Consider the following 15,002-nt stretch of genomic DNA (forward strand, 5'->3'; position numbering starts at 1 on the left):
TGCGATTATTCTTTTAATGATCTTACAAGACCTCATCTAATCATTCCTTCCAGCATCACATGCATCATGTTTTATTGCAACAGAGATCCTACAAACCCCAAACCAATAACACTTTGCAGGGGTTAGGGGCGATAAAGGCAATAAACAAAAAGGCCAGGGAACAGTAGCAAAAAATATAATCATAAATTAATCTACAAAAGAGCACCAGACCAGTCACCTAATGTGTTAAGCATGGGTAAATGAGAAACATAAAAGACAAATAAACATTTCAAGCAAAGACTGACAGCGAAGTTTCGTGGGTGTTCTTGCTTTATTTGTTCCTTTTTTGGTTGTTGCAACCAACCAAAGAACCATAAATTAAACAGACTACAACAGAGAACAAAACAAGGAGAGCTAATTGAAAAGCAGGGATGCACGCTGTTCCCATCAGCATATATGAAAGGAACAGAGTGCTACAGAAAGAAAGATAATAACTGACTGAACAAGAATACAAAACTTCAGTGAAAGCAATTAAAGAAAAAAAAAAATTTGATTTATAAAAACTAGTGTGTTAAGGTTAGTTAAAGGCACAGCATGTAAGTTTTGCCACTTATTCAAAACAATAACATTACCTCTACAGCCAATGGAAAGAAATCCGATGGGACTCAGGCAGAAATTATATTCATGGAGCTAATTTATTTATGTTATTGTGGAATGAAGCAGAGTGCAGCCGAGAGCCTGGGAGCCTTTATGTTGCTGTTTTTATTATGCTTATATGCCGCAGTCCTGCCGCTCCTTTCAATTTGTTGCATATGTTTATTTTACGATTAAAGTTAAGTTTAATGTCCGCCTCCTTCTTCCCTGAACTTGAACTTTACATTTGATCACTTAAAGTCACATTATTTTATTTCATTCTATCTATTTTCTCACGCAGTTGAAAAACATCACGGAGCAAAGAGGATACTGACAACACACTAACAGACAAGACAGAGAAGGTTACTTTTGATATGAAACAAAGTCTCAGATTTCAGATTCTGTCATTCGGTGACAAATCGCTGTAGTGCCTCAGTTCATGCGGCATGTGAACCGATCTCTTTATTACTAGTTGTAGCACCAAATAAACATGAATGAACATCAGAAGGTATGTTAAAAGAACATACCTCAGCTTACTGAAATGTATCATGTCTCATGTAATCGTTCAATGAGTGTTTCAACCGCAAAAGACGTGAATAAAACAGCTTATTGTGAACAATGTCACGTAAAGCCTTTTAGCATGTTAGTTAGCTAGAAAAATGAACTCTAGAGCATTTTACTAAAAATATGCACTATATTAGATATTTATTATATATTTCACGAGTTCGTTTCCTAATAAAATCTTTAAGCTAATAAGGTTAAGCGTATTTGGCTTGCTGTCTGTTGTGGAGGGCCTTGAGGAAGCAGCTTCAACTCGAGCTTGGATATACCCCCCAGTGACTACTAGTGCATGGAAGAGGAGTACGATAGATGAGATGCCTAATTTATGTGGTGGAGTTGGGGAGGTGGAGGGATATTGAAACAACTGATGCCAGAGCAGGGTGAGTAGCTGCTTATATGCTCTGGATGTAATTGAAAGATTAGGGTTCCCTCCTCTTGAGATTATGTTGTGAACTTCACTAACTGTATAAGAATGAGTTAAATTCTAACCTTTAATAATAATGTGATCTGACAGGTTTCCCTGTATGTTTACAGCATTAGTCGAGAGATTTGAACATATAGGCCTACTGTACCTGATATTTAGCCAAATTAATCGATATTGAATCAAGATCAGAATCGAATTACAAGCTTCAAATCACCCCAGCCACCCAACCATACAGTAATTTTCATTCCAAGCTAAACTGAAAATTTGGCAGCCCTGCTCATGCAGGTCACTTTATCTGACGAATTAAAATTGTGGGGTAATGCAGCACTGTTTTACTTGGTCAAAACAATTATACTAAAATACATTTGAGTTTGTTGAAAATTGTTATAACATTACTCATGTTTGCCTGGTGGCTGAAATGGGACATTTGTTGCACATTGCAGTAAGCTAGATCAATATTAGAATATCATATTAATAAAAGCTGGACGACTTGTGTTGCTAAATGGAATGCAATTAATTTTAAAATCAGTTGTATTGCAGAGAAAATGCTGTATTACCGTTACTACAAATAAATCTCTTTTTGATTTTGCTATGTTAGCCACTATGTTAGACAACATGGGGCCCTGTCTCTGAAGCCTGGAACAAACATGTTACTCGCTGTAAATCGAGAAAACAAGAGATTCAAACAATAAGAATAACCGTACTGAGCTACATAACAATGATTAGTTTTCTGTCGAAAAAGGTTAAAATGCATAATATATTAAAGCATCTTTGATGTTGCCATGGTTTCTAAGGAAATAAAGCCAGAAATCAAGGGTAGCACGGATATGACATCACTAACGGGTGACGCAATTACACAGGCCGTTACACTGGTTAACACAGCTGATTCCTCTGGATTTAAACATTGATGGAAACATTCGGCATGATGTAAGCACACAAGTCACCAAAATATATAACACTGTTTTAGTGGTTTTTTAATATTTTAATCCAAAAATCGTACATATTGTGCCTTTAACATTGCATTATGAAGTAACAATGAACAATCTTTAGCCGAAAAAAAAAAAAAGTCTAATTAAAATAACTGGCCAGTAGATTTTGAATACAGGGTAATCAGCTAATGGTTCAATTACCAAATTCAAGTTCAAGAAGCCAAGTTTTGACTTAATTAACAAAATGGAACAAAAGACTGTTAAAAAGTGCAGACAAAGAAAATGACTCATGAATGTTTCACAGTCCTTTGCACATTTTCACAGAAATTTCAGAGATTTAGTATTGAAATCCTAAAGGTTTTGTATTGACTATCCTGAAGATTCTGATGATGATGGTTAAGTATTATTCTTTTGCAATGATTGAACAAATGAACAACATGGCAATGCTTTTATTTATGTAATGAGGAACACTTGCTTACAGAATAGCATGAGATGAAAAAAAACTTAATACACTAAAAAAAAAAAAATGGTTCTATATAGTACTAAAAGTGGTTCTTTGGCTCATAATCATAGGGGAAATCTTGGTGTTTCAGTGGTTTTTCAGCGGTTCTTCAGCGGTTCTTTGGGATGACTGAAGTGCTATATAGCACCGCTACTGTATACAGAACCTGTTAAGCCCCTGTATGGTTCTTCAGCGGTTCTTCAGCGGTTCTTCAGTGGTTCTTCAGCGGTTCTTCACTGGTTCTTTAGGATGACTGAAGTGCTATATAGCACCTCTACTGTATACAGAACCTGTTAAGCCCCTGTATGGTTCTTCAGCGGTTCTTCAGCGGTTCTTCAGTGGTTCTTCAGCGGTTCTTTAGGATGACTGAAGTGCTATATAGCACCTCTACTGTATACAGAACCTGTTAAGCCCCTGTATGGTTCTTCAGCGGTTCTTCAGCGGTTCTTCAGTGGTTCTTCACTGGTTCTTTAGGATGACTGAAGTGCTATATAGCACCTCTACTGTATACAGAACCTGTTAAGCCCCTGTATGGTTCTCAGCGGTTCTTAGCGGTTCTTCAGTGGTTCTTCCTGGTTCTTTAGGATGACTGAATGCTATATAGCACCTTCTGTATACAGAACCTGTTAAGCCCCTGTATGGTTCTTCAGCGGTTCTTCAGTGGTTCTTCAGCGGTTCTTCACTGGTTCTTTAGGATGACTGAAGTGCTATATAGCACCTCTACTGTATACAGAACCTGTTAAGCCCCTGTATGGTTCTTCAGCGGTTCTTCAGCGGTTCTTCAGCGGTTCTTCAGTGGTTCTTCAGCGGTTCTTTAGGATGACTGAAGTGCTATATAGCACCTCTACTGTATACAGAACCTGTTAAGCCCCTGTATGGTTCTTCAGCGGTTCTTCAGCGGTTCTTCAGTGGTTCTTCACTGGTTCTTTAGGATGACTGAAGTGCTATATAGCACCTCTACTGTATACAGAACCTGTTAAGCCCCTGTATGGTTCTTCAGCGGTTCTTCAGCGGTTCTTCAGTGGTTCTTCACTGGTTCTTTAGGATGACTGAAGTGCTATATAGCACCTCTACTGTATACAGAACCTGTTAAGCCCCTGTATGGTTCTTCAGCAGTTCTTCAGCGGTTCTTCAGGGTGGGTAAAATGCTATATAGCACCACTGCCATACAAAGAACCTGTTAAGCCCCTTTAAAGGTTCTTTACGAGCCAAAGAACCACTATTGGTGCTGTTTAGCACCATTTTTGTTGAAGAAATAAAATGTGATATGACACCTCTTATGGGTTCTACATAGCACCATTTGACAAAGGTGCTGTAGAGCATAGCATGGGTTCTGCATAGCACCAAAAGTGGTTCCCCTATGATCACGAGCCAAGAACCACTTTTAGTGCTACATAGCACCTTTTTTTAGAGTGTACAAATAAACCTTGAACTGAAGAAATCACAACTACGTTTATGTGCACGAATAATTTGATTATTTCCAATAATCACAATAAAGACTTAAACACAAGATATTTACATGACAAAAGCAAACCTCTTCACTCCCGTTTCCATACAAATTTCAATATTCTGATTATTTACTAAGAATTGTGACTATTTTTACCGCCATTGAAAATTGCATGTAAATGGGAGTGAAGAGTTTTGCTTTTGTCATGTAAATATCTTACTCTGTTTAAGTCCTTATTGTGATTATTGGAAATAATCACATTATTGGTGCACATGTAAATGTAGTCAGTGATACTAAAGTCTGCATGAAACAGAAGTTGCGATCATCTTTTTCCCCCCGTTGTGATGTGTAACGGCTTCTCGAACGAGAAAAAAAATGTAGGACAGAACTTGATTTTAAATTATTTGGTTGCTGGAAGGGAGGGATTATTGTCCCGCCCTCACACTGGGACATCATTAGAGTCAGAGAATAGGTGACGTTGCGAAGAGGAGGGGAAGTTAATGTTTTTGATTAAAGATTTTATTATTATTATTATTTTGGATGTATCATTGCTGTATAGCAGTATTCCAGTTGTGAGGCCAGGAGGGAGAACTAAAGGACACTAAATGGCTCTTTGAGGATTTGTATTTGATTCAAATCCTGGGTGTGGATGTTAACTCAACAGGCTGACATAATCCGGTTAATGAAGAGCAGTTCAGCAATTAGACCTACTTTAGTTGCAAGTCAGAAAAGCAATAATCCATGGCTCCCTGCCAGCATGCACCACAGGCCCTCACACCATTCAGTCATTATAGTTGACTCTTTAATGTTCAACCTCAAATGAACCATTTTTTTTTGTCCTGAGAGTGAGAACGCAGGCAGATGACCTTGAGTTGTTATCGGTTTATGCCGATAGCATTGTGACGCAGTTTAGGCATTGTACCGCTGTAGCACTCCCTCGAGCCGTTGCTACCAAGAAGGGTCATAGCAACAGGGGTTACAGCCTGTCAGCTCTCAGGACACTAAGAGCGAACAGAAAGCTAGTGTAAGTGAAGCGAACAGCTCAATCTGGCAAGCGAGACAAGCGTAGGCAGAGGGCATTCGGAAAGCATACATACCTTGAAAAATATTACAACCTTGGGAGCCAATGAATGCACGCAAGCAAGAGGGAAGGCAAAAGGACATAAGACAAACAGTTGAGACAGCCAGCACCACATTGAGCCAAAGACAGCATGTAGCTGAGAAACAATAGAGTGTGCAGCATGAGGCAGCATGCAGAGCAGAATCAGGATCAACTGCATGTGTGCTTGAAGGAGCAGCAAAGCCTGAAGTAGTAGGGAAATGGATTTGTACATTTTCCAGTCATTTTAAAGGTGAAAAGTTTGATTAACAGGGTTTAATGGACATGCTGAAGAATATCATATGTGAACACACTTAAATAAACTATTATGATAGTAGAGAGACTAAAGCAAAAAATAAAATAAAATAAAAAAACTAGTGAGAACAGAAATATAATATATACAGTATATAGGAATGCATGAATGAATGATAAAGATTTTGTTAACTTTTACATTTTAAAATCAGTGCTTACCTACGAAATTAGCAATTTATTTTAAATAAATGAACACTTTTATCCAGCAAGGATGCATTAATTTGATCAAAATTAAAGGCATCTATAATGTCACAAAAGAATTATGTTTCAAATAATTGCTGTTCTGCTGAACTTTCTATTCATCAAATAATCTGAAAAAAAAAAAAAAATGATACTGTTTTTTTTTACAATATATTGCAGTGCAACTGTTTTCAACATTGATTATAATAAGTTATGTATCTTGAGCATCAAATCATCATATCAGACTGATTTGTGAAGGATCATGTGACACTGAAGACTGGAGTAATGATGCTGAAAATTCAGCTTTGACATCACAGGAATACATTACACTTTAAAATATATTAAAATAAAAAACAACAAAATTGTTTCACAATATTACTGATTTTACTGTATTTTTGATCAAATAAATGCAGCATTGGTGAGCAATATATAAATACATATTAATATGTAGTGCATTTGATACCAGACAGAAGAGGAAAAGTGTCATGTCTGTTTTCGGTTTTGTTCATGTTTTCTTGTCTTTTATATTGAATTTCTATTAGTCATGTTTCTTGTTCATGTCATGTGCTCCCCTTGTTTTCATTACTTGTTCTAGTCATGTGGTTGCTTTCAGGTGTGTCTTGTTGTATATTTATATAGCCCTCGTTTTCCTATTGTCTGGTGTCTAGCTTTGTTCATGTTTGTTTAAGTTCATGTCATGGTAGAAGTCAAGTCTTTGTTTATTTTGCATTTGTTTTGATCAAGTTTTGTTAAATAAATCTGCACAGGGTTTCATTTCAACTTGCCTCCAGTGGATTCATTGCAAAAAGAACAATTTTCTACCCCCAAAATCTCAAAAAGACTTGAAACAAAGACAAAATAAAACGCTGTATGCCATTTCATTTGTCAGTGTACTGAGTACAAATCTATTTCAAGCATCCCTACTCTCCATGTTTAATGAGGTTGGGCCTCTGGAGAGATATTCAGTGAGGAATGAGGGGAAGCCTGATCAATACTGTTGAGAAAAAACTCCTGACTGCACAGAGGACGTCCTGTCACAGGGCTGAATGCAACAGCCCCTGTAACCAGCTAAAGACTTTATCTACCCTGAGGGTATGATTAAGCATTATTAGTTTATGTGCCCATTTCATAAGTGGCTCACATCAAAGAGTTAAGATTGACAGACAAACAAAGGTTCAACCAGTACAGAGATTTCTGGCTGTCACAGATGGCTAGACTTCTGGATTACACTGGGACGCAGGGGCGACTTGTATTACTTTCAGTTTATGGATTTTGCCCCTGATGTATCACACTTAATGGAGGATGATTCTTATATCATATAGTGTGCAAAACATGAAAAATATAGGACAAATATCACAATGAAAACCTCGCCTCATAACACTCCCTGTCATGAAAATAATGCAGATCATCGAGCTTCCTGATTGATTGATCACAGAAAGCCATTCTGAGAAAGACTCCAGAGAAACAGTTTAAAGAAAAATAAATAAAATGCATAAAGTAAATTAAGAAAGGTGAATAAAAACAAGCATTAAATGAGCCTGTTGTAAATTTTATATCACTGCTAGATCATGACTTGCAATTCCTAAAATGCATTTCAAGAATATCTTTTTTTCCTTATTTGCTTTTAATTACCCTAGAGGGAGATCGCAGTTGAAATGTTTTCCTTGGTATCTCTTCTGATCAGTTTTGTGGCTTAAGTGGCATGCATTTAGCTGCTTGATGAGAAAAAATTGCATGATGAAGATTTCAAAATGTTATGAGCTACTGAAGTAAGAAGCAATCATGGTCTGCAAAGACTGGCTTTAATGGGTAAAATGTAGACCTAATGTAGACTTAATGCCACAATGTTGTTTTAAATGTATAGATGATAAGATAACTCATGGGAAGTTGTTTAATTAGCTGTGTGTCATGCACAACGATAAAAGAAAAAGTCATGCAGGGCCTTTGATTAGAGCTACGACCGATGGAGCAGATCTCACGACAATGTCAATTATACATTTGAATTGAATATACTTTAAAGCTTGGCAGTTATTTCAGAGCTCGTGCCACTTTTTGTTGCCCACACACAGACGCTTACACACCAATATAAAAAGATTTATCTTTTGATTTAATAGAGGAGATGTATGTTAGTGGTACAAACAGATGCAAGAAGCATTTCATTAAAGCAGGGGAATAGGGAATTAAAGGGGAAATGCTCTTAATAGACAATTTACTCATGGGAGACACTCACAAGGGAAGGTCTCATATTCTTCCTTTTGCTCATCGCAATAGATATTGAGCAGAAACCACACATATATCTAAACAGCATCATGACAGACACAACCAGATCATTCACATAGTCTCCAAGAAGGCAGTGAAAGTATTAAGTAATTTAACACTGAGCTGAACTCTGTGGGTGATGGATGCCCACACAGTGTTAGTCTGGCTTGGCCTGGTTTGATCATTGCATGCTTACAAGAAATATCTCATCATAACCAAAAGTCATGTGAATGAATGTCTTTCTGATGACAATGACATCTCGGATAACACAATCTGAATAACAGATGTTATTTTCCAGTATTCGTTGTTCCCATTCTCATCTTAAGTTACTCTTCCTTGAGTAGAAACACACCAGGAAACGTGATGGGCTTAATAAACGATTGACACTGTCTGACTCATCTTTGTTCAGCTTTTCTTACAGCTGATAGTGGGTGTGTGACAGGCATTCACAAATTTCTGAAGAGCTTTCACCTGCTTTTTCACTGGCACCTTAAAGGAACAGTTCAGCCAAAAATGAAAATTTAGCCATAATTTACTCACCCTCAAGTTGTCCCACGCCTGTATGAGTTTCTTTCTTCTGTTGAACACAAAAGAAGATATTTTGAAGAATATGGGTAAGCAAACAGTTGATGGACCCCACTGACTTCCATAATTTGAAAAAAAAAAAAAAAATACTATGGAAGTCAGTGGGGTCCATCAACTGTTTGCTTACCCATATTCTTCAAAATATCTTCTTTTGTGTTTGAGAAAGAAACTCATACAGGTTTGGAACAACTTGAGGGTGAGTAAATGATGACAAAATTTTCATTTTTGGGTGAACTGAAAAAAAGTATATATATATATATATATATATATATATATATATATATATATATATATATATATATATATAATGTTTTTGAATGAAGTCTCTTATGCTCATTAAGGCTGCATTTATTTCATAATAAATACAGAAAAAAAACAATAATATTGTGAAATATTTAAAATTATGGTTTTCTATTTTAATATACTTTAAATATAATTTATTCCTGTGATGTTAAAGATGAATTTTCAGCATCATTACTCCAGTCTTCAGTGTCACATGATCCTTCAGAAATCATTCTAATATGATGATTTATTATTAATGTTGGAAACAGTTGTGCTGCTTAATATTATTTTATAACCTGTGATACTTTTTCAGGATTCTTTGATGAATAAAAAGTTAAAAAATATCAGCATTTATTTAAAATAGAAACCTTTTGTAACAATATACACTACCGTTCAAAAGTTTGGGGCCAGTATTTATTTATTTATTCATTTATTTTAAAGAAATTAATACTTTTATTGAGCACGGATGTGTTAAGTTGATAAAAAGTGATAGTAAAGATTTATATTGTTAGAAAAGATTTATATTTTTATTAATCAGTGAATCCTGAAAAAAAGTATCACAGGTTCCAAAAAAATATTAAGCAACACAACTGTTTTCAACACTGATAATAACTGAGTATCAATTCATCATATTAGAATGATTTCTGAAGGATCATGTGACACTGAAGACTGGAGTAATGATGCTGAAAATTCAGCTTTGACATCACATAAATAATTTATATTTTAAAGTATATTAAAATAGAAACCATTAATTTTAAATTGTAATAATATTTCACAATATTATTGTTTTTTCTGTATTTATTATGAAATAAATGCAGCCTTAATGAGCATAAGAGACTTCGTTCAAAAACATTAAAAATAGTAATGTTTCCTTTTGACTGACTGGTATATATATATATATATATATATATATATATATATATATATATACACACACACACATCATAATCTCTGATTGCAATAAAATATAATGGTGATTTAAATACAAATACTAAAGGGACATTAATAAAACATGGGACAATAGTGAACCATCAAAAGTACAATAAATACACACACTGAACCCATTAAATGCTTAATAGAAAATTAAACACGGGCCTAAATGAGACTCCGACATCTCTGTTTATCCACATAAACGCAACAATTATGGAATTTTGACAGCGTTTTTTACAATGACAAGCAAAGCACCCGTTGCAATACAGCGCCCCATCCTGCAGCACAGAGAGAGTGCTGTAGCTTTGCGCACAAAATGTGTTCGTATTGAGCGAGCAATGCGTTTCTGTGGACATTTTGAAGCGAAGCCATGGTTTTGGAATGAAAATCGTAGGCTTGCTCAAGGTTACACATCTCGAGGTCTCTTAACGCAGAAACACTGTGGTGTGGTGTGGTGTGTTGTGATGAGCTTATGTGAGCATTACGCGAGCCCTGTCAAGGTTAAATCCGCTGAACGAGCACATTCCTGTCATTTCACTCTTATGACACCGTTCTGCTGCAGAAAAACACGCCACATTTCTGATGTGAACGTACATCAATATCAGCGATATTAAATAATTAATAATGAAACAGCCGGCCGCTGGTTCATCTTGTACCTTGTCGATAGGCTACAGCATAGGACAACCACTTCGGATCTATTTTAAGCTTTTGCCTGTTTACCAAAGGGCTCAGGCTAGAAACAATCACCTCTATTTCATGACGCATACAAATGCTAGAAAATTAATAGGCTCGTGCCACCGCCGACATTTGAGTAACGTTAGCCTACTCATGATGCGAGTTAATTATTATTTTTGTTCCCGTATATCATTGTGCGTTAGCCACATATTAGCATGCTATGAATAATAAGGTAAACCAAACACCCGCAATATTGCTGCAGATCTGTATTCGTGGTCAGAAATGACTGATTCGCCACCTGCTACTGTATGTAGGCAGGTTACATTGAGGAAAGATGTCAGTGGCTGGCAAAATCTGAATTTTAGTGTTTGTGTTTTTGAAAAAGAGACAATAAAGCTCTTATTTCGATTGCGACTGTGGCGAAATAGTGCGCTCAATTTCAACGCAGAGCTAATTCCTAATAAAAATAAGCTTATTCATTGAATAATTTAAATGGAAGCATATCTTACCCGGGTCGCCATGTTTGCGTTGGTGATGCTGCTCGGGAGAGATCCACGCAGCAGTACTAGAGCAGCACTACAGTAGCGGACAGCGACACAGGCGAGAGCTGCGCATGCGCGTGGACTGGAATTCTGACTCGTTTCTAGGAATCGATTCTTTTGAACAGTTCGTTCAGAGAACCGCTTCAAAAAACGAGGCAGAGATATTCTCTACAAGAATAAATAACTTTTCTTTGACAACTGGTTCAGAAATTATCTTCTTTTAGTTGGACAGCTTTTTAGTTCACAGGGCAGACTTTATAACTACTCATATTTTTTACAGAAATATAAAATTCCTATAACTGCTAATGAATACGCTATTGCTTTAAGTGCTATTCCTTCTGGTGTGTCTTTTCTGTTGCAAGGTTCTACATTTCCATGGCCATGTACTCACTCTTTGAACCTAACTGACACAATGATCGGAAATGTGTGCTTTTCTGTAGAGCAACATAAAAATAATTCTAAAATCAGAGCTCTCTTCTAGAGAGAGTTAAGGACAATTCCGTAGCTATATAATACCATACTGGAATAATACTGTAGAGAATGGGAGAAAGTGTGGTCCTTGTCTCATAAGTATCTGCTTACTAATAAAGTAAAAGAAATAACATTTGAATTAATTCACAAATGTTACCCGACCAAAGCCTTTCTTAGGAAATATAAGTCAGATATTGAAGTGAATTGTTCTTTCTGTCACTCTTCTGTGGAAGATCTCATTCACTTGTTTTGGCAATGTACCCACACAGAGAAATTTGTCAGATGTGTTAATGTTTATCCAATCATATTTTATAAGTGACTTTCCTTTCTGTTTTAAAGATGTTTTCTTTGGATTGTTTGACTATTCAAAAGAGAATATAGGAAAATATTACATAATTAATTTGTGTTTCCTACTAACTAAATTTCACATACATAAACAAAAATTTACTGGCTCTAAACCTCTCTTTTCTCTATTCAAAGATGATCTAGACAAATATATCAAAACTATCCAATGCTCTGTTAATCCCAAAGCTATGAAAACTGTATCTCTATATTCTTCCTTTTTGTCCTCTTAAAGGATTAGTTCACTTTCATATAAAATTGTCCTGAAAATTTACTCACCCCCATGTCATCCAAGATGTCCATGTCTTTCTTTCTTCAGTTGAAAAGAAATTAAGGTTTTTGATGAAAACATTCTTGGATTTTTCTCCATATAGTGGACTTCAATGGGCACCAAACAGTTGAAGGTCAAAATTAGTTTCACTGCAGCTTCAAATTGTTCAACACGATCCCAGATGAGAAATAAGGGTCTTATCTAGTGAAACCATCGCTCATTTTCTGAAAAAAATGTAAAATTATACAAGTTTCAACCATAAATGCCCATCTTGAACTAGCTTCTTCTTCTTCTTCTCCTCTATAGAGGGTATGCAACGACGTCACTTTCCCGCCGAAAACGCGCTCCCTCAGCTGGACTGAGAGGCAAAAGAGCTGCTTCATGACTGGATTTAATAGGGGAAACTGCGAAAACGCGAGTAAAACTAACGAATTACACCAAAGGTTGGACTCGAAAGTGTTCCTTACAACTTGTCAAATAAACCTAATCCATGGATATTGACATGCAGCTAGGAGTCGTAGGCCTATTTCCTGACATTTATATGTGCCTGATTTCGACGGTGGGGAAATATATAAAGCAAATCTGCCGGTGAATGCTTTATATAATGCCAATATCGGTAGGTCTAAATCCGCGTAATCACTTATTTCAATGTTATATCGTCATATTGTCCAGCCTTGAAACATATAACGTATAGTTTTATAGTAGTCTATAGTTTTTGTCAGTGTTATTTAAAAACGCCCAATTATGCAGAATATAAGATGGAAAATATTTAATTGATGAGTTGTCAACATAATATATAACAATACAATATATACGGTATGATTTTACCTCAAAATCCAACAATTTGACACAAAATGATTAAATCCATGTTTATCTGCTGGAGTCAAGTTGTTTCTGTGAATTTCAGTGATCCATTTGCTTATTTTTCTGTTGCTTTCTGCAGTTTTTAAATATATACCTCAGGTTTTGTGCCAAAACTATTTGTACAGTCAATCGAAAAGCTCTTTCCCGTTTTGGAAGTGTTTTGTGTGTTTTTCGCGACATTCACGCTGAAAACCAACATTGCCGCTCAGTCTTTTGCCACTCAGTGGACGTGACAGTCCTAACGGTCGACGGTGACGTCACGTGCATACCCTCTATTTGAATTCCAGCAGTGTAGACACTGCTAAGCGTATTACTGCCCTCCACAGGTCAAAGTTTGAACTAATTGTTATATACTATTGAACTAGGATATTGCATATAAAAATTAGTTCAAACTTTGACCTGTGGAGGGCAGTATTACACTTAGCAGTGTCTACACTGCTGGAATTCAAATGGAGGAGAAGAAGAGAGCTTGTTCAAGATTAGCATTTATGGTTGAAACTTATATAATTTTAAATTTTTTTCAGAAAATGAGCGATGGTTTCACTAGATAAGACCCTTATTTCTCATCTGGGATCGTGTGGAACAATTTGAAGCTGCAGTGAAACTAATTTTGACCTTCAACCGTTTGGTGCCCATTGAAGTCTACTATAAGGAGAAAAATCCTGGAATGTTTTCATCAAAAACTTAATTTCTTTTCAACTGAAGAAAGAAAGACATGAACATCTTGGATGACATGGGGGTGAGTAAATTATCAGGAAAAGTTTATTTAAAAGTGGACTAATCCTTTAAGGTTTACATATATTGCATTGTTGTTGTTTTATTACCCTGGCATCTTATCTGTGTTTGTGTAGTTTTCTGTCTTTTTTTGTTTTATGGTTTCCATGTGCCTGTATTGTTTTATTGCTCTGATATTAAGTAATGTTTGATGAGTCATTTTGTTGAGTCATTTGAGTCATTTTGTTTTGTTTTTTGGTGCACAAAAAGTAAAAAAAAAAAATGAGTCAGTGGTTTTTTAAGTCATCTCAAAGTCAATGACATCCCAGCATGGCATATTGTATGCTATAAAACGTTCAAATTAAGCAATAAATCCAATAAACATTTAGCAAATATTGCAGATTGCTACTTGCAGATTGTTGTCAGTAAGGTGTCTTTATCGCAATTTCTTGCTCATCAGATTGTTGAAGCCACGATTCAGCATTTAAAAACAAAATCATCTATTAAACTTTGAATATGAATTATTTACATAAATACTTAAATTTATTTACATTTCAAAGATGAACACATTTTTAAATTCTATTAAAAACAAACCAACTTTGTATTACTGTTAATAAAATGGACATGTAAACGATAAACATTTTTTTTTTGCCCCATTAATCAAAACTATGTTCATACCAAATCAATTCAATTTATCTGTTCATTGTGAATGGGACATGAAACAAACTGATTCAATTAAAATCATTCAGGTTTTGTAAACTGGTGATGTATAAAAAAATGAGACCCAAACTATTGGTTCAGTGTTGGGCTGGTTGTGAATGGGTATTTCAGACCTGCAAGGAAAAATTATTACATATTACTTTAATAGAGCACAAATAAATAAATATTAAAATCATGACTCAAGTCAAATGAGAACTGTCAGGTGCAAGTAAAATCCTCAAAACATGCTAATCTGATGTTCTTTGTATCCTAGGATCTGGTACAGAAGCACTCAGAGTCAT

At 35.7% G+C, this 15,002-nt stretch overlaps 1 protein-coding gene across 1 annotated transcript in view; it reads right to left on the reverse strand.

Moving 5' to 3' along the window:
* The window catches only part of nsfa (N-ethylmaleimide-sensitive factor a), a 28,391-nt gene extending 16,953 nt beyond the window's left edge, over nt 1-11,438 (reverse strand). Inside the window, exon 1 of the mRNA XM_048195127.1 lies at nt 11,307-11,438. Coding sequence (XP_048051084.1) covers nt 11,307-11,318 — 12 coding nt within the window. The 5' untranslated portion in view covers nt 11,319-11,438. The remainder of the gene's footprint in view (nt 1-11,306) is intronic.
* Between the last annotated feature and the right edge of the window lie 3,564 nt (nt 11,439-15,002).

Source organism: Megalobrama amblycephala, linkage group LG1 (assembly GCF_018812025.1).
Source record: "Megalobrama amblycephala isolate DHTTF-2021 linkage group LG1, ASM1881202v1, whole genome shotgun sequence".
In the NCBI taxonomy this organism is placed as follows: Eukaryota; Metazoa; Chordata; class Actinopteri; order Cypriniformes; family Xenocyprididae; genus Megalobrama; species Megalobrama amblycephala.